This window comes from Channa argus, chromosome 16 (assembly GCF_033026475.1).
Source record: "Channa argus isolate prfri chromosome 16, Channa argus male v1.0, whole genome shotgun sequence".
In the NCBI taxonomy this organism is placed as follows: Eukaryota; Metazoa; Chordata; class Actinopteri; order Anabantiformes; family Channidae; genus Channa; species Channa argus.
The window spans coordinates 10731743-10758193 of record NC_090212.1 but is presented as its reverse complement, the minus strand read 5'-3'; the positions used below and the strand labels follow the sequence as shown (position 1 = coordinate 10758193).

The window sequence follows — 26451 nt, the reverse complement described above, 5'->3', positions numbered from 1 at the left end:
TGATGGCCGGCTTTCACCTGTCTACAAAATCTCCATAAAGATTTAAAATGCAAATACAGAGCATGAGAGGGATCACAGATCAATATACAACATTTATATTTATCTAATATTTTTAAAATATTGTAACCTGGTTAATTCTGGATGCAGCAACCATCTGAACCGCTTCAGCAGCTGCCTCCTCTGTCACCATCATATCGTCCAGGTGAGTGATTGTTGTTAAACGGCCCAGTATGATGGTTCTTACTGTTGCTGGCTGGAAGAAGAAAAAAAGGTCACTGTAAAGTTCCTCCTGATGCTTTGTACAATAATTATTAGTATTTACTGTATTTATAAGTTGATTATGATTTTATGTCCACACCCTTTTCCATGGGTTGTATCGTGTGTCCAGTTTAAGTAGAGCTGGCGTGTGTTTTCTTAGCACTGCTGTATCTTCTCTGGCTTTGGTCAACTTGTTCCAGCGCACATCAAGCTGTTTGAGCTGTCGCAACCCCTTCAGCCCTTCTAGGCTCACCAAGTGGTTAAAGCTTGCATCTAAAAACTCAAGGTTGGGCTGTAATTTAGGTAAGAGACACAATAAATGAATTCACCACTCCATGCTATGGTAGAAAAAAATCTTTTTTAGTTTAAATATTTAATATTATTTGCTATCATCATTTGTACCATGTGAGAAATGTCATCAAGACGTGTGAACTGATTGAAGCTGATGGTAAGATGCCGCAGAGCAGTAAGGCAGGAAACTTCCTTTACCTTGCTCAGGCTGTTGCCATGAAGGTTTAGTACCTAGAGATTCAAAACAGTCAAGATAACTTTACTTTAAGAGTATGAAAAGGTTTCAAAATTATCCTGTCATGAGAATAGCCAGATAACTTACTGTGATCTGACTGAGGACATTGGCTCTGGCCACACTAAGCAGAATTTTTTCATCCAAGCTCAACAATTTAGGCTGTTGTTTCAGAACAGGTTCCATGTTGAGGACATCCTTGTCCAGGATGATATTATTTTCATCTATGTCTGTGCCACAGCACAACACTGCAGGTTGTTTTTGGTCCTAGCACATCATAAAGTATAAAGCAAATAAACTGCTAGGTTACTTCAGTTATAATGAAATGCTAATACACAAAATAAGAATTATGATTTCTACTATGTCTTAGACTTGCTGCATAATTTTCATCACATCAGAACTGAGTATGATAGAGCACTTTATTCTTTTAGATTTTTCCTCAACTTTGAAAGGTCAGGTCAAAAAGAACTGCTGATGTTCTGCTTCAAGCCAGCCTTAATCATTTGACTAAGATGATCACAAAAATGTTTAAGGGCAGTAGTCTGCAAAATTGTAGGTTACAGTAAAATAGGCTGACAAACCATCTAACAGGAAGCATATACAAGTAGGTAGAATAAAACATGTCATGTTAAAAAACTCAATCAAAAGCAAAATAATTAACACATTACCCCAGTTATGTAATCAAAAAATATGATGTACTCTGGCAAGACTAGTTCCTGGTCAAACACAAACCACTGTCTTTGTGCGGGGCTGCAATCAGAACCAGTGTGTGCTTTGGAGGAGCGATGTTTCTCTGAATAAAAGACAGAGAAAGACATGACATTGTACAACTACTGACAAAATAATAATGGTTTTCCTGAGATCTGATACACAACATACCCCCACTCAGTGTAGTTCTGTTTTTAATGTCCACATTGCGATATACAGAGTAGGTTTTGGGATATCTGCTCCTGTCCACTGGTTTTCCCTCTTGGATAGGCATGCTGTGACCCAAAAACACTTTGGAAACAATAATCTGACCTATAGACAAATGTTCAGATAAAAAACAACACAGTAGTCAGCAAATGGGAATATAAAGATATAACAAGGTAAAAGCAAAATTAACCCACCATGCCTCAATGGGATTGTATCCATGATGCGCTTTGAATTTCCGCGGGTGGCCTGGCACAGTGCATGTTCAATTCCGGGCTGTTCAGTCAAACTCAGATAGTTGGCTAAAGGTACAGCAGCTTCCCTTCCCAGGAGCTAGTTTAAGGTCACCATGGAGTTCAAATAAAAAAAGGAAATGGCATTACATTCATTATTTCTGTAAAAATGATAAATAAGTCCAAATGAAGAGCAGAGCAGAACTTTTCCTTCCTTCTGATCTGCTTAAGAAACAGACATGCTGCAGTTTGTAGAAACTGATGTTTTCAGATGCTGTTCACTGTATCACAAAAGTATACAGCTATAGCCTAATTAGCAGTCTAGCTCATGACTGACTAGCTTACACTTTTCTTTTAATGCTCAGTAAGACAAGTTCCGGGTTGTGGGGTGCTGTTGTGGCGACATATTTTGAAACTAACAATTACATTAGTATACGCACCTTATATTGTTCTGCAGTCTTGAAGCCTGTCTCTACAATGCTCAAAATGTCGTCCCTCTCACTGTTGTTTTCAGAGTCTGCTATATAGAATAAGTGCTCAAGCCAACGTCTATAAGTCCTGCTGAAAAAGGTTACGTTAGATTAAAACTTATCTGCTACTACTACTAACCCTGTTAGTAAAGACAATATAAGCTTAACATTTCTACAAAGGGTATTTTTAAAAACTCAATTATCACCTTTTTCATTGGGCAAAATGTTCTTACTGTGAAATGGTGGCAGACTCTTCACTGGCTAACAAACCATGAAGTTTGTCCTCAAAGCGAAGCCTCAAAGCACTGTTGTGGATACGGATAACTCTGTCTATCTTAATCCCAGTGATGCCGTGACGCTTATGGTCTGAATGAGAGAAGCGGGAAAGTAGGAGGTCGCGACAAGAAGTAAACCTAGTGTGCAGATAAAAGAAAAATATTGAGTTTAGTAGAGTCTGTTTTTGCTTGCAATCCGTAATGTAATTACATGAGGGTAGTACAAATAATAATACAAAAAAAGCACCAAGGGTCAGTGGAACAGCCCTCCTCCAAACGGATATTTCCGACACTTTCCAGCTCCATCAGCAGAAACTGGACTGTATATTCCATCATGTTTGTGGCCTGGGCTAGCTCTTGCTCATACCAGGCTTCAATCCTGAGACAAAGATTTTTCACATGCTCAGGTGCTTAAATGTAGAAAAGTATACTGCAGTGCTTCAGAAAACATTCTATGACACATTTTAAGATTCTCTCTGAATTGTATTATATATTCAGTATACAAACTCATTCAGCCTCCTAGTCCAGAACATCAGTCTCTCCCTTAGTGCTTCCATCTTGATGAGAATTTTGGGCCCCACAGAAGGATCATGACTAAAGTCAATGGTTGGGTCCCTTCTGTCGGCTGATCCTTCCCCCCGTTGGTTCAGTCGTCCTGGTTCACATTCCAACATCTTACAACCAGCTGGCTCCTTGAAGAGCTCGCGTTCAAGCTGGTTCAAGTGTGTAACAAGTGAAATAGTTATAGCTGCCAAGATGATTATAAAGATGATGATATGATCAAATATTATCATTTCGTATTGTACATACATTTTTGAGGGCATGACTGTGTGCCCTGATACATTCTTCTGGTAACTGCAACAGAGTTTGCTTCCTCTGTATCAGACGGATCCTGGTCTCTGCCAGGGTCCTCTGAGCACCACGTACACGCATGTTGTAATACATTATTTTCTTCATTACTGTGGACTAAGAGAAAAGAGCACAGGGTTATACTGTTCTCAAAAAACTGTAATATAAATATATTAGGGATTTTAATAATTACTCATTACGAATATGATTTCTAACTTGAATTTTGCTGAAGCAACTCAATAAAAATATTAAGGACTTAAGCAAATCATTAGCAGTTAACATAAATCAGTACTGAATTATTATTAGGGCCATGTAACAGGGTAAATGCAAGAGTCCAGGAGAGACTTGGGTAGTTTAGTACAGTGTCTTCTGGTCTCCTCTATACCTCAGCTGCTTCCTTGACTTGCTTGCTTGAGATGTCATAGCTGTCAAGTCGCTGGAGGCCTGGCATGTGGTAAAGAACATGTGTGGCATAGTTACACAGCAGACACACTGGGTTTGGGGTTGACATTGGGTCCTTTAGTGCTAGTTCGGTTAGATGGGGTAAGTGGGCAAGCGGCGTTAGCTCCTGTTAAAACAACAGAGGACACAGGCTGGTAAGAAGACCAAACTGGAAGAAACAGCAAAGGTCCACATATTAACTCATCTGTCCCTATGAGAGAATAGTCTGCAGGGTGTCATAAGCCAGGCACTTATTATTTAGCAACCAGTGCAACCAGCAGACATGACATGGATATTACAACGTGCCACTTAAATAAGCCACTAATCATTAATAACTGGGGAAAAAAATTCAAATTAGATCATGGGTGGTTTCATAACACTTTCTTTTTTGTAAACTTTACTGCAGGATAAATCTATAAACCCAATTTCCAGAAAGGTTAGGACATTGTTTATAATGTAAATAAAAAGATGATGATTCGCAAAAAATTTAACTTTTTGTACATATTTGTCTGACGCTCTGATAGAGTGACCATTACGTGCTTAGTCCTCTCTCTGAGCAAGCCCCTGTTCTCCTGGCAACACTTATTTTATTAAGAACTGGTTTATACCCTTGGCCTGATCTATTCTACAGACAAAATTTCATCTTTACAATTTAATTTTGCATCATGGCTTATATCCTGATATACACAAATTACCCATAAAATTACAATGACCTGGTGGTTTTAATGAAAAAATATTAACTAATAAATGCTAATGCATCAATAAGGGTTAATCACCTTTCAGCACAGACAGTGATCAAAACCATCTCCACCTTTACCAACAATGATTTGGGACCTTTATTTTTTTATTAATTACTGTATATGTTTTGCCATAATTACCATAATATTTAAATATGTGGTTTTCTTAGTTGATTACTTTTACCATGTGTACTTCTACCATCTCCACATACAGTGGAGTTGCTGCATGCTGAGCTGTGTATTTACAGACTGCTCAGAGTAGTAGTAGTGCTCACCCTGGTCTTCCATGACATTATTAAGACCACCAGTATAAATATTATAGTTAAAACTATATCGAACCAGTTCAATTTGCAAAAGGTGGACCAAAATTTGGATCACTACAACAAAGTGTCTTTGAGTAAATGGTAAATACCTTTATTTTCGCTTTGTCATAGGATGAAAATCTTCTTTTAATTTAAAATAAAATCTACAACTACATAAAGTTCTTTCTAAAGATGCATAATGGAAACATCTAAGCAATTTAGGCAGTGGGTTTTGTTGAAGGAACATGTCTATAGCCCCTTTCAGGTTGACTACACACTGAAAAATAAATTTGAATATTTAATGCTGTAATAAGCAAACAATTCTTCTGAAATTTCAATTTTCTTTTTAAATAGGAATGTTGAAGGAGCAAAGACTTTCTAATAATGAAAAACACTCCTCTATGATTTAGTTGTTGAAATACACAGGTTACTGTCACCAGCAGTAATTGTTTTCATAAAGCTAAGCTTAGCTTACAATATCTTATAGAATAATTTTTTTAAATAGATGTAACAAATATCATAAATTGAATCTAGAATAACATAAATTGAAATAATACTGCTCAATGCCTCAATGAAGGCCTTGTGATTGAAAATCTAAACCTGGCATGGAATTTCACAAGAATGTGGACATGCCCTCTCTTCAGGGCAAGGATTTTAATAAGATTTTTCAAAATAAGTGAGAAAACTTTTTCTTTTTTTTTTTTTTCTTTTTTTACAGAGGAATTTAAAAAGCATACTTCTGTTTTTAATTTTACCTTAAAGGAGCTGATCTTGTTCCCGGACAGATTAAGATTCTCAAGGCTGGCATTAGGATCAAGGCTATGCCCTTAAAAGAAGTTGAAAAATACTTGATTATTTTTTTTCAAGCAGCTCACTAAATCTCAATCAAAATTGGCACAAAAAATATTGAGCATTCTATAAACCTACCAATCTTTTCAATTATGTTGTCAGCAAGGTTTAGTTCTTTGAGATTTCGAAGCGTGTTCAAACCCTTAAAAAAATAACCAAAATTATGAGAAAAGTACTTTGAAAAAAACATGAATGTTTTATAGACAATGAGAGAGAGACACAGAGAGAAAGAGAGAATGTAAATGCAACATCCCAGTGTATAGTCCCAACCTGGATGTGAGATATGCAGTTATTGTTGAGCCACAGGACTTGTAGGTTAACCTGCAATTCTAAGTTCTTGATTTCACAAATTTCATTATCATAAAGGTAGAGTTTCTCTAGTTGAAGACAATTTTGTAGTCCATATATACCCTGCGAAAAAGGGAAGTGGGACAAATTATTGTGTAACATATTTAAACTATAACTATATAACTAAGCTAAACTATACATTGGGGTTTATACATGATAATCTATGCTTTTACAAAACAAACCAGATTAAAATGGAAAGATTCAATGCATTACATATTCTGTCTACTAATGGCATAATGCATTACACATTATGTCATTATGTACAGATCCTACTAAAGTAACATAAACAAACTCACGGTCAGATGGCACTGGACTACCCACAGCTCCCGGAGCAGAGGGCAGCACTCAAGGCCTTCAATGTTTTTTATGTTCTGGCCCACTATAGTGAGCTGGGAGAGCATTGGGAAGAAGGAAAGACCAACCATGCGAGGAAACCCAGTGAAAAAGATCTCCAGGGAGCTGATGTTGCTCCCCTCTTGAACAATTTTTTCACAAGAAAGTCCATTGACAATGCACTGTTGAGAATAATGTATAGAAATGAAATATCATGATATTCACTTTGCAGTACTTGTGAAAGTGGATATTAAGGGTTCCATTTATTAGTGTATCTAAGCACTGTGGGTTTTCCACTCACCAATTCTTTGATCAGCTCCTCGTCACAGCGGTGCTTTTGTTTATCTCTGTGTATCATAATGTTTCCCTGCTGAAACACACTGCACTTAAGCAAAAATATTAACTTACAGTAGCTTACAGAACTCTGATTTTTTTTACTTAAATTCTTGGAAATTTACAAGAAATGACAGTTTGCTGAGAGGTTTCTGTTTCTGTGAGATAACCAAACGTTAACGTTAACGTTATTTGTAGTAATGTAAATGCTCCCGCACATGTCCATGCTAACTAAGCTAGCCTCTAAAGTTGTGCTACTACCTAGAAAAGCGAAGATACTGGATCAGTCTGGCGTCTAGCTCACGCAAATTAAATCCCATGAATGGTCGTTAATTTAAATGTTAAAATAGTCTCCTATGTTTAATGAAGTTAACACCATCCTCCACTGGAGAATTAGCTGGATAACAGGAGCAGACTTCTACTGTAACACAAAACTCTCCAACGCATCCGACTTCTGCGATGTTATGTATTAGTCTGTATCCAGGGAGGAGCGTCTGGTTGCTAGGGAGCCATGTTTAAAATGCTTGGCGTTCGTTAAGTCTCCACACGAGGGCGTCATACGACAAGAAAATTTTATTACCCTCTCGCGTTATTTTTTTAAATAAACAAACGTTTACCAACAACACGCTTAAAAGTACTTTTAAACGTCTTCACTTGGTACTGTTCACCTGAAACAACCGCTATTTTTATAACTCCTTTGCGTTTCACTGACATATAAAGGGTGACTGTAACCTGACACCAAGCATTATTTTTTCTGACATTCGCTCCATTGATGGCAACAGCTGATGTCTTTTATAAACTGAAAATACCTTTTATAATTTACCCTGCCCGGAATAAAGTGGCGACCAGGTACCTCACGGACACCATGACGTCACCGCTGGAGCAGTGAACTACAATAATCAGCCTCTTCTCCTCCTGCTCCCCGACCCACCGCACCGCCTCATCCGTGGCGTCTCCAAAGCCCAGGCTCAGCTGACAGACGCCAACCAGGAGCTGCATTGTTGTGTTTGTCTCCGTCATCCATTGTAGAGCAAAAGACACGGCGGTGTAGAAGTAGAAGAGGAGAAGAAGAATCTTGTGACCGACAACATGTCTGCTCAGCCCGGTGAGGAGCTAGGCTCGGATGGGAAGTGGTTAAGGGATGACTCAGATGGAGACGAGAGAAACGGCCTGTTTGGGAAAACAACGACCCGGTTCGTTGAGCTACGTGAGGAATTGAAGCCGAGAGGCGGCGAGGACCTGGATCAACAATTTCATCCTTTTCATGACGACGTGCAGTTTCCTGTTGCTATGGAAACTGCATCTACAGGTACAGCGGGCACTTTATGGCCGTTATCACAATATTTACCAGTTTCATCGCGTTTAAGCTTTCATTCCAGATTTTAGTCCAAAGGGTCATTTTAAGAGTAAACACAGCCTTTCGTCGTAGGTTTAGCTGGTCAACAGAGAAGCTGTCTGTAAGCCGTAAAACTTCTGGGTCAGAAAACACAGAAACACAGATGTGAGCAAGTTACTTCATTAGGATGTAGCATCAGATTTCACAACAATCATGCTGAAGGGAATCAGATTAGACGTCTTCAAACTAAACCTATTTAGAGATTCCACTCCTTGATGTTTATGAAAAAGCACAGATGACCCAATGGGTTATGAGTTCTGAACAGAATCTTCAGTTCATAAATAAAAAAGAGATTTCACAGAAAATAATTTTATTGGTCCTAAAGTAAGAAGTAGCAAGCATGATAATTCCTGCATCATTGTTTTGGTATTGTTTATTATATTTTTATACAGATATTGGAGACAGTGATTTTGGTGGGGAGATCATGCAGACTTCAGTTTTAAGTCCACCAGTCTCTTCAGCACAGCTCTTCTTATGCTGCTATTTTTAATCCTGAAGACGCGGGGCTCACTATTCGCTTGGCGAGCAAAACTAGAGCCCTGCACTTTCATTCACGAATTCACTGAAAAATTCATGAGATGATATTTTAAAAAGAAAAAAGAGAGCCGCTTTCTTTCCTCTCTTTCCTGCTTAGGCCTTTCTTCATTTGTTGGCTGCTGCTGGTTCAAAACAAGAATCATATCCATTAAGAGCACTAAATTCAACTTTAATGTGTTAAGCCACAGAATTTGGAATAAAAATAGAACTTAAAAATGCCAAGCTTAACCTGATGCAGTAAAGAAAATGCCACAGCAAAATGAATTTAACCTACATCCTACATAATATACTGAATATATTATGACGTGAATATGTGAAATGATGAATTAGCCAGTCTGTGTTTGGATGCACTTTGTAGAAAAAGCGAGAGCAAGCGTACAAGCACATGCTCTACTTTTTGCCAGACAAGTTCAAGCTTGTGTAGTCGCACACAGAATATCTCACATGCAGACACACAGACTATGTTTTGATTTCTAAAAGTGGGAAAAAAATTGCTGTCTCTTATCGCTGAGACTCACACTGAACTGTGAAACGGTGAAGTAATTCACTGTGTCACCTATGGTCTTGGTGAAAACAGTTCAGATCTTGTCACTTCTACCACTGCAGAGTGGGCATTTACCTCTTAACCAGGCATGCTATTGTCTGATCTGATTTCTGTCAAACACGTTTACTCTCTGTAACTATTCACTGTGCATTTTACTTTGGTTTGCTGATACAAAATTCTAAAATAATATGTAGAGTTTGGGGAACTTAACACTTTTTTTACTGAGACTCAACAGAAGTTGTGCCCCGAACAATGGAATCTGTGAAATAGTATCTCTTCAACATGTCTAGAATGCTCCTCTAAGTAAGTAATCGATCTATGCCTGTCCTAAATCTTGTTCACCACAGTGATCTCCCCACAGCATCCCGATAATGCTGATTTCAGCTGTATTAAATTACCCCAGAGCAGAACCGTAGCCCTGGATCATAGACAGCATGGTGCAGTATAGCATATTTTATGTCTAAAAGTTCCTGTGAAGGTTTCCCAAGCATGAGAAAGAAAGTTGTCAAAGACATTGCTTCATCGTGACCAGTTCTAATTTGCTATGAGAATTCCACAGTCAAGTTTGTATTTAGACAGACTGTGTCTAAAAGCTCTTTTTGGCATAGATTAAGACAAGTATATACAGGTACAATAACATAATTTGTTCTCTTTATAACTCCTGTTGCTGCATTGTAATCCTCTCATCATGTCTTTATAAAGCATGTCAGTCATGAACAACGCTCTTCCCCAATCCAGTCCCTGAGAGGTGGATTAGACTCGAGTCTTTCATCAGTGACAAGCAAGAGACAGCATGTGTCCGGCTGGGCCTTTTCCATATCTTTGAGATAGAAAAAGCACTTAAGAGACTCTAATACTCTGCATTAGCCAGCACTGCGCATTTGTGCCTTTAGCTGGTGAGAACTCTGCTTCTGTTCCCAGGGGGGCAGCAAGGCTGGGTCTTTCCAGACTAGATGATAAAGATGCAGAATAATACAGGGGAAGAAAGGGGAGGGGGAGGAGGGTGGAGCAGCTTAACGGCGACAGAGGCAAGGTTGTGATGAGAAGGCCAGGAGTTAAAATGGTCAGACTGCTGGTGAAGAACTGGAATAACTGTGCCTTTCCTTTAAAGATCCCCTTAGTTCACTATATCTCTCTAACAATGGCACTGGAGGTGTGAACCTGTGGATGTCCCTCTGCTGCCTTCAAATGTGTTGTCCAGTACCTTACATTTAGACTTCTACGAAGACTTATTTACAAAACAATCACGTTTCTGGTTTTCAGAGTGATCTGGGCCTATGTACTTGTCCAGTGTGCTACCTGCCAGGTTTACCTACAATCAGATTCTTTTTCATCTATATCCAGGACCAATTAGCTAATGCTGAGGGATGAAAGAACAGATACAAGTGTGGCAGAGCAACACATAAAGCTTACTGCAGTGGTTGATAGCAGAGAATAACTGCATTCATTATAGCTATAGTGTTTTTTTAGTCCACTGTTTTTAGTCTATGGACAATTAAAAGCCTGCATGTGAAACTCGATGCTATGTTTGTGATCTTACTGCATCTGTTCAGCTCTCCATCCTGTGGGCAAACAGTAATCCCTAAGCAGAATATTGCAAAACTGCTCATGGGATTAGAGCTACCATTAGCAAAGGCACTTACAATCAGGATAGTCTATCTAAAACGTGTGTATATAGGTTTTTATAGCCCGCATCCGTGTTCTCTAGTGCCACCTCCTCTCTGCACAGTGAACACAAAATGCCAACCCACAGTCATACTAAATTGACAGCTTTGACCCAAAGCAAACAGCTGGCAGACACTCAGTCTTCCCACATCCTCTCCATTCATCCATAAAGCGTTATCCAAGCAAAGGAAAATAAAGAAGATCAATACAGTGGAAGACAAGCTCTGTACCTACCACAGCTTTGGATTTTGAATGGGGACAGATTGTATTCAAACTGCCTCCACATTGATTTTTTGACAAAAGGTGCTGGAACATTTGTCTGTGTGGCCTTCAGGTATTTCAGCGGATGTACAGACGTTTCTTACCGTAATTGTGTGTCCTCACAGTCTGCAGCTCAGCTCAGAGCAATTAAACCCTTTAGCACAGCTGTTCTCTCCTGACCCCTGCTAATAGTTTTGTTGTACCTCATCTTCTAGTATAGATTGTCTTTGTGCTCTCCATCTTCTCCTTTGATTACATTAAATTGGGAGAGTTAGTGACTTGTATTCATGTATTTCTTCACCCAAAGATACTGTAATCAATACATTATTAAAATAAGCATCGTAGCTTTTAAAGCCAGAAATCATTATGAGTTGGAGTGAGTCTTCGGTTAAAACAGTGACAAATTAGTAAGAGACTCAGCATAAGAATCTATAATTTAGTGTTTTTATTTCAATGTAATAATCAAAGGCCAAGACAAAACTATATTTATGGAAGGAATGTTATTAGTGTTATCAGTCTGATTAGGCAGAATGTGATTTTCATAAAATTTAATGAAATTATTCATCATAATTTTATAAAGGCCTAACTACTATTTCTAACGTGGACTATTTTTTCTTGTTACAATACAAACACAGTACAAGCCTGATGATGTTACCAGTGAGTGTACAGTATATTTATGCCAGTAATTATGCCATCCCATATTGGTGTTTGAGTGGGAGATGCCAGTTATAATAAACACAATTTACAACATAGTATTCGTCTACTTATACATACTTTCAGCTAATATATTTAAAAATGTGACTGAATATACAGTAAAATAATTATAATTAGGATTATTTTTTCTTTCTCTAAGGAGCTGCATTGATGAAATGTTTCATAATAGCCATCTATAACAGTCAACTCAGTCAATACATCCAAGTTTACAAGATTAGATTTTTATCTTCCTACACCAGATATTGCCTTTTTCTCATCAAAAAAGACAACCTATAAATAATAAAGTTATGGAATAATAATTATCGTCAAAGGCACAGATGGCTTTGGAAGAAGAGCACAGCAAGTGTCTTGATAGATTGTTTTCCACAAGGTCATGGTGTGAAAGAGGACTCCTGAAAGGTAACACCAACGTTGAGAGGGTTGCAGATGTACTAATGGTATCATTACAATGCTGTACATTCTGATGTCTAAAGGTAGAAATTGGCATGATTGATATATTCTTGACTACACATTTCAAAGTCAGTGAAGATTGTTGCTGTAAATAGGTTGTTGAAGCAGTAGCTTCTTGTCTGTCTCTACACAGGGCTCCTCACTGAAGGTAATGAGACGTGATTTTTTTAACAAATACATTCTAAAACCTGTATCTTTGCACCAGCTTACTTGATTTAAGTCCCCTCTGTGTTATTGAGAGTGTTTTATTCTTTTTATTCCACATGGAATAACAGCAGTAGAGAAGTATGTTTCCTTTAAACGGTAAATGCAGCTCATGCTCACGCGTCCCACATGCGGCCGAGTGCTGAGTAAACCCTTAATTTCAAAGTGGTAATATATTCTTTTTATATTGTGTGTGCTCATGTTTTTGTCTGTGGCCTGGTAATTACGAGTCCATGCCTTGGCATAGCAGGTTGTCAGCCTGCATTAGTTTCTGGGCTGCAGTGGCTTAACAGAGGACAACAAAAGGACTGTCCCTTCACAGCACATTCACCAGCACTTATTTATTTAACCACACCATCTTTTCAGTAGCATTGTTATGCTGTGTGGCTACAGCATAAGCAGAGAATTCCTCTGTTGTCACATCCAATCCCATCTGAGTGCAGCAAAGCATTTGTTTCAACCTTGTGGGTCTTTTTCCCCCAGCGTCTGGGTGCTAAGCCCTATCAGTACATTCAAAATGCCCTGAATCTTTGTCAAGTAGCTTGTGAGAGCGACTGTCCTTGTGTTACGGACAAACTTCCAGCCTCTTAATTGTTACAGATGCCTTATGTAACTCCTGGTGATTTTAACTATGTTGTTACATAGGCTGGGTGGATAAAGGAGGGGGGGTGGTGTTGCCCACAGTCAAAGGATTACTGGAAATTCACTGATCCAGAGATCACCTCTCTTCACACTTTGTAGTGCTCTGAGTGCTGCCCACATCGGAACAGTAGGTATCTATACAGTGAATCAGTGTGAGAGATTATGGTAGTGTTGCCAGGGTGACGGCCGTTAGTACCTATGCAATGGTAGTACACTAAGGATTATACATCTGTATACTTTAGCGGCACCTCTAGGGCATTCGTGTCACTCAGTTGAACTTGGATTAACAGCTGTGTCTATCTATTTAGGTCCACAGCAGTTCAGATCAAATACTCGATAACCTGAAACTCAGGATCGTCCTGGCCCGCTTTGCTCCTTCTCTGTCTCATGTCAACCCTCCCCTGTGTCCCAACAATGCTGTGTATAGTGTTTATGTTATTCAATGATGTATTGTTAATGACTGAGAGAGCAGCAGTAGGAAGGAAAGCAGAGAAGGGTGTTGTTGCTTTTTAGAGGAAGTGAAGGGATGGACGGGACGTCCTGACCTGTTGGGTCTTCTGTCAGTCAGTCTGCATCCTCCATAGCTAACCCTAAGGCTGCTATTTTAAATCTTCCCCTTATCCAGCCCAGCAGCTGGACCCAGCCTATTAATAGCAGCACCACTGCCCTGGGAGAAGCAGGGTAGAGTGCAGGGAGAGAAACTCAAATACACAGCGCAACAAAAATATTAACATTAGATGTCATCTAGCATCTGTTGGTGCATTACCACAATGTTCCTGCATCTGAATTTGTGTATGAACACAAAATAGTATTTGTTTGTTGATGAAGTGCCTTGAGGAAGTTTGACCCAGTTTCAAAAAATCTGAAAACTTCACATGACCTTAACTTCTGACTATGTAATTTGAAGTAACATTTCTGTCAGTTCCACAGTATGTAATAGGAGCGTCCTTAGTTTAATAAATGATTCAGTGAGATGTTGATACAACTAAATACCAACGCCGTCTGTCCAATTTAAATCTTAAATGTAGTTTAAAACACGAATGACACTGTAGTGGTATGACTGATATCATATTTTTTTAGTTGGTGTGTGTCTGTGTGTGTATGTGTGTGATCAGCAGAGTTAGAATCTCTGTTTAAAATATTTATTTTTTGCATTTATCATTGAACGGTTCTGTCTACCTAGCCTAGCTGAGAGCATTTAAAATTTAGAGAGACTAGATGCTGCATGCACATACTCTATATTATTAATATGGTGTGTGTGTGTTTATTTTCATGGCATTTCATGGCAAGTGTTCAAGGGAGTTGCAGGATCTGTACCTGCAGAGCAGACATGTGACTACAGACACCTATTTTCCTGTATGATTAAAAACACACTGTTTGTTTCCCTGTGTTTTTTGGGGGGTCTGAACAATCCCCCTTTGTTCTGCATTGGGTACAAGTACCCTCTGTTACTGCTGCCTCACCGATCTGCACAGCCAAACACTGAGTCTCACTGTGCTTCTTTCACAGTGCCACCGTCCCTCTCCCAGCCAGCAAAGGCAAATCAAGCTTAGCCTTGTTTAACTGGATGCTTTCATTAATCAAACAACTCAGACTGATTGAATCTGATCATAGTAGAGTATAGAGACTGCTGTCATTCTTCGTTTTCTGTGTGTCTATGCTAAGTCCCAAGTCTTTCTGTGTGTCTGTTTAGATGACGCCATGTCTGGTCAGTTCAGTAGGCCTATGAATGATGATGGAGATGTGTACACCTCCCTGCTCTCCAATCAAAGCTTCACATCAGGTCGGGAAGCCTCCTACCTGTCTGGTGACCTGAAGCCCTCCTCTGGCTCCTCCGCCCTAGACCAGTTCTCTAGTGACACATACAGCTTCAGCTCCAAAACCAAGATGACTTCCAACCTGGCTGATGACATGTCAAAATCTCTGCTGGGATCAGATAAGACAGAATCCTATAATTACATGGATATAAGTCATGGGGATGAGCATCATGACCACTTCCAGGGGGCTTCGCACAGTGTGGTGGACACAGGCTCAGCTGGTTGTGACTTGCTTGGCAGCTACATGGACAAGAACCCTGGAAGAGATGATGAGGAGGAGGAGGAAGAAGAAGAAGAGAACCTAGGTCCAGCACTGGGCTCCCATTCTTTCCCCTATGTGGAGGAGCCTTCTGATGAAGAGCTGTCTGACTACCGCTCCTACCGAAACCTGGGTGGGACCCCGCAGACAGCCAGCCCAGTGAAGATCACCTTGACTGAGTCCCACTCTACAACTGCCAAGGCCGAGCCACAGCAACATAAATCTGCAGTGTCTGAGCGTGAAAACGTCCTCAGCGTGGGCCTACAGGGAGTTCCCACTGTGACGCTTTCAGAACCAGAGGACGACAGCCCTGCTTCCACTCCCAATGCTTCACCAACTCGTAGGCACAGCACACAAACACTTGTCACATGGTCAGATATAGGAAAACCTAATACAGATGGCATTCGCCATTGGAGTACACAGTACTACATTGTGATATTAATTAAGAAATTAAGAATTAAGAAACTGTAACGAAATGTTTGTTTTGTCTGATGAACTGAATAAAAGATTTGACAAATCAAATAACATTACACAGTTTAGATTGACAGAAGGCAAAATAAAGATTCATAATAAATGGCATGAACGTCAAGCCTACTTAAATACTTGACTACGTAGCAACAAAGTAAATGAAAAGGAGTCATAAAGTTAGCAAATTGACTTAGTAATTGCAGTTTTACAACAGTAGCTAAAGTTATTGCTAACATTAGCAACTGTGATCTGCTAGATATACAGGATCAAGTAAAGCTGTAAGATGAAGACACAGATAAAGCTGAATTGCCAAAGGATGTGTTTGGTTGTTTAGGTAAACTGAAGCTAGTGTTTGGTAATCTGCTGCATGCCAGTGGATTAGCTTTAAAATGTACGCCTGCATTTGTACTGGGAATGAAGATTCTAACACTAACTTTTCTCTGCATTTCTTTGCGAGCAGAAAAAGAGTTTGTGTTCAAGGCAGACACAGTGAAACCTGCAGCTTCCAAAAGCAGTCCAGCCACACAGGCTGGCATCAGGGAGCATGATGGCAGCAGTGCAGAGTCTGGAGACTCAGAGATTGAGCTGGTGTCTGAGGAGCCTCCCAATCCTAGCAGCAACCCATTCGCCCAGTCGCCTAAAAGCAAAGCTGCTTTCAGCCAGCCTAACAACCCCTTTGAAAATCCCCCAGTCGCCAAGGGTGGGTTCGGCCTGGCCGGCAACCACGCTCCACCCACAGCCTACAGCATTCTGAGGGAGGAAAGAGAGGCAGAGCTTGACAGTGATCTCTTCATTGAGTCTGCATCTGAAGAGAGCCCAAAAAGGGAGCAGGGCCTCAGTGGCCCCAAACAGAGAATCAGCCCTCCCTCTCCCCTGGTTCCCAGTGCTGTCCCTTCCCACAGTATGGCTGAGGCAGTGCCAGCTGAGCCCCTGATCCCAGAAAAGGTCCAGGCCCCAGTGAAAACAGAGGAAGATCGCCCGAGCAAGCCCAAGCCCCCCACTGCTGCCGTTCCCCCAGAGGTGAGACTGGAGAAGCCCCGTCAGGACAACATGCACAAGCACAGCAATGAGGCCAAGGAAGACCTAGGAAAACCTTCTGTTTCAGTGTTTGTGGAGGGCTTTAACAAAGAAAAAGGTTAGTCCTCTAAGTCCGACCTTTCTTTGTACTCACAGCTTAAATCAAGTGTTACTACTTCTTTGCGACAGTTAAAGTCTTAGAATTTCACAAAAAATGTCTTCAAAATGTTGTGGCAGTGATTTAACCTTTACTTATAAACCACTATCAAGAGTATTGAATGTCCAGATGTAGTGCAGTCAGCTAGAGAAGCAGGTGGAGCATCTGTCCGGAGTGCCAGAGTTGTGTGAAAAGTGTTTGTGTTGGGCTTTCCTGAGGTCTGCCTTCCCCCTAGTGGTATATTTAAGAAGAAAATGGAGCAAGGATGGACTGATTCCCATTTATGGTGATGCATGACAATTGAAAATCAACAGCTACACAGCCCTAGCTGTAAATATCACCGCTTTCAGTGGAAACAGCACTAATCATAAAACTGTAAATTCTGTCAACATCTTGACGGCAACTGGCTTCTTACATCACTGTGTCACATCCAGCTATTAGATAAGACAGAAATGCCAGTTGCAGTCAGCAGGAGTTAATGCTGTCTAAGCTGCACATTCTATGTTCGCTTGGGCATTTTGGCATGTATTGGCTGTTGTCTTTGTGTGTAAGCAGTGAGTTTACATAATCCTATTATCTCAAAACTAGGGTGCGCTCCAATTTAGGGGAAATTTTTATTGCACTTACTTAAAGAGAAAAAAAGAGGTTTAAATAAATGCTCCTCATCTGTTTACATCTGCTCCTCTGTGGCCTTTAGAAACAGGTGCACGTTTCTGAAAATTTCCAGTTTGAAATGTATGAGTACAAGTGGATACAAATGAATAGAATTTTTTTTAAAAAAGGTCTTTTGTTTACTCAGGGAGTAAGAAGGTTCTGGAAATGCTAAAAATCTGATAACACATTTTTTTATTCCACCACTAGATGGCACAATGCACCTTTGTCATTGTTTTCAGTGCACTTGCACACCAGTAGCTATAGCAACAGTGATGGGGGAGCATGTTCAGTCTGGTTTAGAGAATTTTTTGTCTTCTTGGTTGGTACTAGCATTGAGGCCTGTAAAGGCTGCAGTGAGCAAATGGTGTAAGGTGTGGCAGTCCGCTGGGGGGTAACAGCTGTTGTACCCTTAACCCAAAAATATGAAAGAATTATTTCCTTCCTGGTGCTAATACTAGTTACAATGTTACTTTTGCATTTAAGCTGGTTTTTGTAAGTGCTTGGCCTCCTTGAAAATCATAAAGCACAAACAAATCCTGAAGGCACACAGTGCTGTGATGCACAGTGTCCCTTGTTATGAATTATTTAAGTGCTTTGCCTCTTCAAATATCAGTGACTCAAAAAGGAAGCAGCTCTTTGGGTCTCACACTATAGCACAAGTATTGTTCTGTGCAAATAAACAACAATGTAACTGGACGTTTGCCATATGACTCCTTAGCAACATTGTCCTGAGTCCAGCCATTTTTAACCTTCAGAAAAAAATGCGGATGCATTCTGTCTGGGGTGCAATATGACAGACTGAAAATACTGCTAAAAAATGTGGTTAGCATATAATTAGGTAGTCATATGTCATATAAGCCAAAGCAGTCACAAAATACACAGTGCATTTACTTTTTTTTGTTTTCTCATCAAACCATGTGTGGGATCACCCTCCCACTGCTTGTACCAGTTTGTTCTGAGGCTCTGTTACAGCTTTCATTGTGAAAGCTTCACTTTCAAGAAAAAAAAGCTTTGCCTCTGACTGTTACCACCCACCCTCTTGCCCCCTTGGCTCTTAATCATTGCATGGATGGTTTGCTGCTGCAGCAACTGTAGTGTGCTGTTTACGATTTGAACCCCCCCTCCCCCAGCACACACGCACACAGACAACCACATACGCACTTTCCCTGCTCCTTCTGTTCTATCCAGTGCTGCTCCACAGCATCAGTCTGTGTGCTCTGCGAGCCGGCAGCACTTTGGAAACCTTTCCTCCTTCCCTCCCTCCTTCTCTGTCATCTCAGCCTCTTTCCCGCATCCTTTTCAACCATTCATGGCTTTCTGGGATGCGTGAGTGAGTCGGTGCTATTGAAGAAGGACACAAAGAAGAAAACGGAGACCCCAAAGAGAAAGAGAGAGAGAACAGGGACATAGCTGATCACCAGCATGCAGGCCACTGCAGATGTGACCAAGAAGGAAAGCTCCTGGAGCAGCTGGAAGGGCCAGGGTACTGATGTGTTTACTGTGATTTACTCATCATTTGTCGGTGTTTGTGGCTGTGAGAAATGCCCCCTGCATGCAGGTTACATTTTCATAACATCATAGGTTTATAGTTTTGATTTGTATGTGTGGGCTTTGCATGTGCACATTTGTCAAATAAATGTAATTGTCGGTGCTGGCTAATCAAACAGCAGTGTTTACCTATACCACCTATCTCATGGACACGCCCTGATGATAAATCCCTACTGCTGCACGTGTTAGCATTTAAAAAAAAAACGAAGAAAAGGAAAGCACAGGAGAGAGGGTGTGAGAGATACTGGCCGATGTTTTGGAAAATCAAGTGTATACACTTGATGTCATTGTTAGAACCCTCCCCACGTTGTAACCATGCAAAGGAACTGCTTTTCTATGGCGTAGGCTCTGTTTTTGTGTAACAAGACAGTCGGAACATGCCGACAGTACTGACAGACTGTCTCCATGGTAACCAGGGCACACCCATCGTGATTACATCAGCCCTATCTCCACGGCTGCTATGGCACCATGCAGAGACTGGGCCAGAGAAGAGCATCCTCCGTCTGTTTCCACAGCATGGAAGGCTTATAGCAAGGACTGAGAGAGAAAATGGTGCCCATCCTACGCACTGGTTTCAATATATTATCTGCGTATCATTTTAAATTTGTTTAAGCAGTAGAAATGCAACAAGATAGCCTGCTTATTCTATCCCACTAGAGACCATAACAGTCACTAATTGTGGATATATAGCTTTGTAAATCATCTAGTTACCAACCCCGAGTTTTTACCTGTTTTCTACTGAGTCCTTATCCATTTAATTTGCCCTAAATACGCCCAAGACTGTGTAACATCATAGCCTAATGAAATCTGTCCTCAACAATAGGAACGCATCAAATTAAGCTGATACAGTCAGCACAGCAATCAAGTAGCAACATTTATTTCCCGCTCTTAAATGATTGTACATCACCTTGAAACTCTTTTTGTTTAGTCATTCCCATGCTGACTCACTGTCACTATTTCACATCAGAATTTATCAACAATGCTGCAGACAACCTAAACTGAGTCATGGATCCTTCATGTTAAATATACCACATGTACTCTCTACTTCTCATTCAAGAATGGTTATATACAGTATTTAAATAGGTGTCACAAAACCACACAGAGAGAGGAAAGAAAAGCCTTATGCTTAACACTGTATGGAAGCTACAGAACCATCTTACTATGTTCTATTTTTTATTTGACCAATTATAGGAACATACTGTAGGTCAAAACCTAGATATGTTTTATTGGGTATTGAGATACATCAGATTGTAACGTAGTATGATTTACTTATTGCTTGCATGCATAGGGCAATTGATATGACTTTAGAACTGTTCAGTCTGATATGGTCATTCTGAAATTCTCTATACTTCACTCTGAGACTGAAATCCTTGAATCTCTGCTGCAAAAGACTGTTTGCAACAGAAGTCCTTTTGCTGGTCTGCTAACTGTAGCTGATGACTTGTTTGAGGCCACTATGATGTCTTCAGTGATTTAATGAGGTCAGGTTAAACTAGTTTCACTACACATAAGGGGGATGAAGAATCATATAACTGTCACTGGTGTTAATCATTTGCTCTGGATTTTGCTGTATATTGAATATCAGAGGAAACAGTCAGCAAGTGTGTTCGATTCTGTACTCTAATATAACATCCTGTGTTCAGTACAATCAACTGGATTAAAGTTCTGAGGGCTCAAAGGCCTAACATAAAACTATCATCCTTCATGTGGAGTTTTTACCACTGCCACCAACTTACTGGGTTTTCGGTATTTGGCGAATGTTTATATGAATTTGAAGGTATAATTTTAATAGAATGTAGACAACTGAACATGAACTGTCATCTAATTAAATTTAATTAGACTAATATTTGCCACATTCTGAGTTGACCCTATAATATTCTTCTTTAAGCCCTTTTTATTTATCTTTATTCATTTGCTGACACAGACTAGCAGGTGTCTTGAAAACCTGCCATTGTCCTTTTGTGCTGCGAAATAAAGGGAGTGGCAGTCTTCATGTGTCAGGTTGTAGAGACACATGATGTGCTGCTGATTCCCCAGATTCAGAGCAAATGAATCTCTTTCTGTTCCCCAAGGAACATTCTTCACCCCCTCCTGCTCTTATTCGGCCCCTCCCTACCTCTTTCCCTCCCTCCATCTCTCGGAAAGTCGTGGGGAGAAAATGGAGCACGGTAACTATGGTAACTGCATCATGCAGGTGCTCGGCTGATCCTTGGTACCAAAGCATTTTAATGGAGCAGTGGACTATGGCCACAGTCTGTACAATTTATTTGTTGCTGTGTCACGCTGTTGTCTCATCTTTAGCTACTGAAGTCATGACACATTATGTCGTCACACATAAAAAGGTCTGACTCTTAATTTAATCGCTGCTTGACAGTGACATTTGCAGGGCTGCACCTAAAAGCTGAACATTAAAAGAGTTCAGAGAGAGAGAGTTTGTGCTGATGTGTGTGTGTGTGTTGTGTGGTGAATTGCAGTGTGGTTCTTTGGCAACCGCGCCCCACAGACATGCCCCCCCCATTCGTCAGTCCCCTTTGCTCAGGCAAATGCTGATTTGCTGGTGTGGCTTTTGCTCCTCCCTCCTGTGTGGGGGGGCCTACCCCTTTAGTGCTTTCCTTTTGTCTGTGGATAAAGCAGCTGCCTCTTTCCCTGTTCAGCCATGGGAGCCGCAGGTCAGTACATGCTTCTACTGCACGATCACGCTTCTGAGTCCGTGTGCAGTTTGTGCGGCACATCACAATGAGCTGTCGCTGGTCGACACCTGTCTCTGTCTCGCTCTCTCTCTGTTACTCTCTCTAGCAAAGCCATCTGTTGTTTATTTGTCTGTGTTGTTACAGCTGCTGTATGTGCTACCTGTGCTTGTCAGTATGTGAGCATCTCCATTTAATTAGTAGCCACATGGACACAATGGCTTCTGTGGGGAGTGGTACAACAGTTAGGGCCCAAGGACCCTGTTTCTACCATTTCTTAATGACTAGTGTCTTTGATTTGATGTTGAGAGAGTCATGCAAGTCCTTGTTGGTTACAGACAAGAGGACATACATTATTTTACCGCATAGGAACTGTTAATGTATGGGTAGCAGAAATCTACTTAGTCACAATGACTACTATTTCACCATTCAGGTTTAGCCTGCTTTTCTGGGATCCACAGATGCCTTTTAGTGGAGAGTAAAGATGGCCGTCATCACTATGCTGCTCACAGCTCCACTGCCAAAATTAGAGCAAGCAAGCAGGCGGACAGCTCAGAAACAAAGAGTAAGAGTACTCAGCAATGATTTCCACTTTTTCGCAGGCACAAAACTTTGGATTAGTGTACCAGTTGTGCTGCTCTTCCTTTGTGACATGAAATATTTCCAGATGCTGGTAGAGCAACAGTGGTTTTGGGCAGACGGCTGGTTCAGTAGAGGTGAAACAAGCAGCTGACAATTCTCATGGAAACAGGCCTGTGTTTTCAGAGGACACAGATGACTGCCAGAGGGGGTCCATGTCAGCTACTGGAGCTGCAATGCTACATTGGGCTAATCCTCAGTTATCACTTCTCTCTCATCTTTTGCTGGTGGCTTTGAATTACAGACCCCAACACCCAAAGAAGATTTTTTTAAAAGTCACAACAGAATGAAAGTGTTGCAGAAAGATATAAGACTTCCTACAGGCACGACTTTGTTGTATATTCCAAGTCTTTGTTCTGGTATGAATGAGAGGGATCAAATCAGTGTATTGCTTTATTAATGAGGTACTGCATTGAAGCATCATCATCCTTCATCAATGACCACAGAGCTGCTAGTGTGGCAAGGTCACATTGAAATGTTATCTGTGAACTGCTGATAGGTTTCTATTTTTGGCTCTGACTTCACAGAGCTATGGGTTAATCGTTAATTCAGTTCTGTGAGCAACTGGTTATGCAGGTTTACCTTCACTGTAATGTTTGTACACGTATGAGAGCAGCAGCAGGTGCCACTGAGGGGCAGCCCATTCCAGATGCAAAAATGAAGCCCTAGAGCAAGGCAATACAGATTGAGGCACTTGACAAGTGAGTCAGCAATTATCTTCTGCATATGTTGCACAGTAAACTGGGGTAAAGAAACGAGATGGATGAATCACGCACGTGCCTTTATACAACTTTACAGCTCCACAGCTCCATCTAACATAATGAGAAGCTAGGTTGGGAAGCTGGGTTAAAGCAGGATCACGTGACAGCCAGAGCTCTCTGTGGATGTTGGGTTGTGAACAGCTTCCACATATTTGACCCAGATGTGGTGTGTTGTGTGTAGTGCACAGAAGCCTAATCCACTTTGAAAAGGATATCACCTTGGATGCCCAGGTCAATATGTTGAGATAGAGTGACAGATGAGGTCATTCTGTGGTTTTGGGTCTAAACCTCATCTGTGTCACCCCATCCACCCACCAGCAATTGACCTGCTCTACTGGAGGAATGTGAAGCAGTCGGGGGCCGTCTTCAGCAGCGTGCTTCTGCTCCTCTTCTCACTGACCCAGTTCAGCGTGGTCAGTGTTGGAGCCTACTTAGCCCTGGCAGCCCTCTCTGCCACCATCAGCTTCAGGATCTACAAGTCTGTGCTGCAGGCTGTGCAGAAGACAGATGAGGGACATCCTTTCAAGTAAAGTACAAAGTTGATGAATGAGATTAAATATTTCATTAGGGTGAGCATGTTAATCCCTCCTTTCTGTGCACGTATTTGTCAACAGAGCCTACCTGGAGATGGAAATCTCTCTCTCCCAGGACCAGATTAGCAAATATGCCGACAAAATCCTGCTGAACACTAACACCTGTATGAAGGAGCTCCGCAGGCTGTTCCTCGTACAAGATCTGGTCGACTCTTTGAAGGTTTGCCTCACACTCTCATACCATCGCTGTTTATCTTTTAGCACTGTTGACAAAGGATGACAATGCAGTCGATTAAAACACACTGCCTTTAGGTGCAATGCACAACTCAGCTTCTTCTCCTCTCTCCTCTCCACTTGTGGGATTTCTTGTTTAATGCTATAACAAGTCATGAGAACATGGACAGCAAAATAATATGGTAATATGTGGATATACCTTGCCTGTGTGTTTCAGTTTGCTGTCCTTATGTGGCTGCTGACATATGTGGGCGCTCTATTCAATGGCCTTACACTGCTCATCCTAGGTGAGGTCACCCCAGCTCACTCCAACTCTCTTTTAGCCCTGTTTTGTCAGCAAAAATTGGCCAAACATCGCTGTTGCCTCACACACACACACATTACAGAGCTTTAGTCTTTTTTAATGTAGGTCAGAGGTTTTGATGGATCTGAGTACATGTAACAGGGCTCTATTCCATCATGTATGCCAGTTATGAATAGGACCTATTACGATGCCAGAACCACATTTTTTACTGGCATGTTAAACCCACTGACAAACATGCACACTGTATTCTTTTCCAGTTTACCTTAGATAAGAGCAGGTGGATGCCATGCTAACACAAATGTGTTCCTGTTTGAATATAGTCCCAGTGTAGATCATTATACTATAACATTACTGTCTCCTCTGCCTCTGCAGCTGTGGTCTCCATGTTCACCATGCCCGTGGTCTATGAGAAACATCAGGTATGAATTTAACCTCATGACCTTTAAAGTTAACCAATGCTTTGAATGAGCAGCAGTACAGCATTTACACATATTTTTTCCAAATTTTGTATTTATTTTTTTAAATTTTTTTTCTTTTTTTTTTTTTTTTTTTTTTTTTTTTTACAGGCACAGATTGATCAATATGTGGGATTAATACGGACTCAGGTCAACTCTGTGGTGGGCAAGTAAGTATTTGTCCTTAAGTCCTTTTGTTTACAGATCACTTAGACATAAGCCAAGCCTTACACTATACCCTTATTACTAAGCAGTTTTAACCATATTCAGGCAGTGCCTCTCCATCTTAATATTGTACCACTTTCCCTCATTAATCAGCCAATACTCCCTTGTCCAAGGCAATAACCCCACTTGTTGTACTGGGCTGCTACTAATTGTAAATGTGTGTAACTGTGATTGTAGCAGGGCATTGCTGAAAGAGTATTCATGCAAACCTTATTTTTGTTAAATTTTTCTCACGGCACTGAAAGTCTGGACATAAAAGTCTTACTTGAAAATAAAAAGGCTGTTGCACAGAAAAAGAATCCTTGTTTACTGTACATTAATTGGTTCTATCTTAACTTAAAATATCTAAACAAATTTTTTTCACAGCCTGAACCGGTCTAAAAAAAGTCAATGGTTGCCAAAATGCTTGTCTACAGCTTTCAGACTATTTGGTTACATGATCTAACCAACAGATGTTTTAGTTGCTAAAAATGAAGAAGAATAAGCACACATCAATGGTCAGTAAATATGTTGCTCAAAACATTTTCTTTGTACAGGATCCAGGCAAAGATCCCTGGAGCCAAGAGGAAGGAGGAGTAAACTTGTCTGTCTCACCGTGAAGCTGACAGTTCAGTCCAGCTCAGAGTCAGGCAACTCCCTCACTGTTCAAGAGCCTGGTCATCATCTGTGGGGCGTAGTGTTATGTCATCTCGGTGTTCTCTAAAAGCATCCACTAGAGAAGCCTTCACCATGTCTATAGCAGCCTAAACACTAACACACACAGTCACACTTATATGATCTTGTTTCTAGGTAAACAAGTACACAACTGAAAAAGAAAAAAAAAATTAATTCAAGTTTTTTCTGTTGCTTATGATTAAGTGCATGAAGGTGAGCCTTGGGTAAATAATATTTGATATCTTTTGTGAAATTTATAAAAATTACGCTACATTTTTGCTTTGCAGTGCTTACTACAAACTGTACGGTTTGGCACAAAAAAGCTAAATGCCCACAGACGTGCTCTGCAGCCAATGTGAAATACTGCTTCATGTTTCTAAGTTAGCAGATGGGGCTTCTCTCAGTAAATGTCAATATATAAATATCAAAAATGATTTCCTTTTGGTGTTTTTAAGCACAAAATTTAACAATATACGTCTTTGATGTGGTAATTGTAGGGTTTTGCTTTTGTATAACCATAAGGAACATTACACATGCTCATGTTTTAGGTAGTTATACAACTACTATAAAGAGAAAAAGTATCTGGTGATATCTAGCTTGTTTGAATAACTGTCCAACTTTGTAATATGTTCAACTATACTCTGTAGTTCTTTAGACCCTGGACTCTATTTGCACTTACAGTATGTATTTAATTACAAGAATAAGAAAAATAAATGTACCTTGATGTATACAGTACCATCTCCTCAGCCACTCTCCTGTCAAG

General features: G+C 40.5%; 2 protein-coding genes across 11 annotated transcripts in view; one reads left to right on the top strand and one right to left on the bottom strand.

Annotated features, from left to right (window-relative positions):
* lrrc9 (leucine rich repeat containing 9) overlaps positions 1 to 7810 on the bottom strand; it is an 18834-nt gene extending 11024 nt beyond the window's left edge. For 2 of the 6 annotated variants that reach the window (XM_067478676.1, XM_067478678.1), the window contains exons 1-18: positions 6832 to 7626; positions 6494 to 6712; positions 6120 to 6260; positions 5928 to 5991; positions 5756 to 5826; positions 3906 to 4088; positions 3482 to 3637; positions 3179 to 3384; positions 2919 to 3050; positions 2630 to 2809; positions 2367 to 2487; positions 1891 to 2026; positions 1661 to 1801; positions 1450 to 1574; positions 872 to 1048; positions 661 to 780; positions 359 to 550; positions 128 to 253 (exon numbers count right to left, since the gene is read on the bottom strand). In XM_067478676.1, coding sequence (XP_067334777.1) covers positions 128 to 253; positions 359 to 550; positions 661 to 780; positions 872 to 1048; positions 1450 to 1574; positions 1661 to 1801; positions 1891 to 2026; positions 2367 to 2487; positions 2630 to 2809; positions 2919 to 3050; positions 3179 to 3384; positions 3482 to 3637; positions 3906 to 4088; positions 5756 to 5826; positions 5928 to 5991; positions 6120 to 6260; positions 6494 to 6712; positions 6832 to 6888 — 2547 coding nt within the window. In that variant the 5' untranslated portion in view covers positions 6889 to 7626. Of the gene's footprint in view, positions 1 to 127; positions 254 to 358; positions 551 to 660; positions 781 to 871; positions 1049 to 1449; positions 1575 to 1660; positions 1802 to 1890; positions 2027 to 2366; positions 2488 to 2629; positions 2810 to 2918; positions 3051 to 3178; positions 3385 to 3481; positions 3638 to 3905; positions 4089 to 5755; positions 5827 to 5927; positions 5992 to 6119; positions 6261 to 6493; positions 6713 to 6831; positions 7627 to 7672 lie in introns of those variants that run through there. The other 4 variants (XM_067478674.1, XM_067478675.1, XM_067478677.1 and 1 more) reach the window with 4 other exon arrangements.
* On the top strand, positions 7802 to 26423 carry rtn1a (reticulon 1a). 5 transcript variants are annotated; one of them, XM_067478682.1, is made up of 9 exons: positions 7802 to 8172; positions 14970 to 15692; positions 16281 to 16955; positions 23602 to 23809; positions 23898 to 24036; positions 24268 to 24337; positions 24727 to 24773; positions 24921 to 24979; positions 25571 to 26423. In XM_067478682.1, exons 1-9 carry the CDS (start codon positions 7953 to 7955, stop codon positions 25611 to 25613), a joined length of 2184 nt encoding a protein of 727 aa, XP_067334783.1. In that variant the 5' UTR covers positions 7802 to 7952; the 3' UTR covers positions 25614 to 26423. The 5 variants fall into 5 exon arrangements, with proteins under 5 accessions (XP_067334783.1, XP_067334784.1, XP_067334785.1 ...); XM_067478683.1 differs by lacking the exon at positions 24268 to 24337; XM_067478684.1 differs by lacking the exons at positions 14970 to 15692; positions 16281 to 16955.
* The last annotated feature ends 28 nt before the right edge of the window (positions 26424 to 26451 follow it).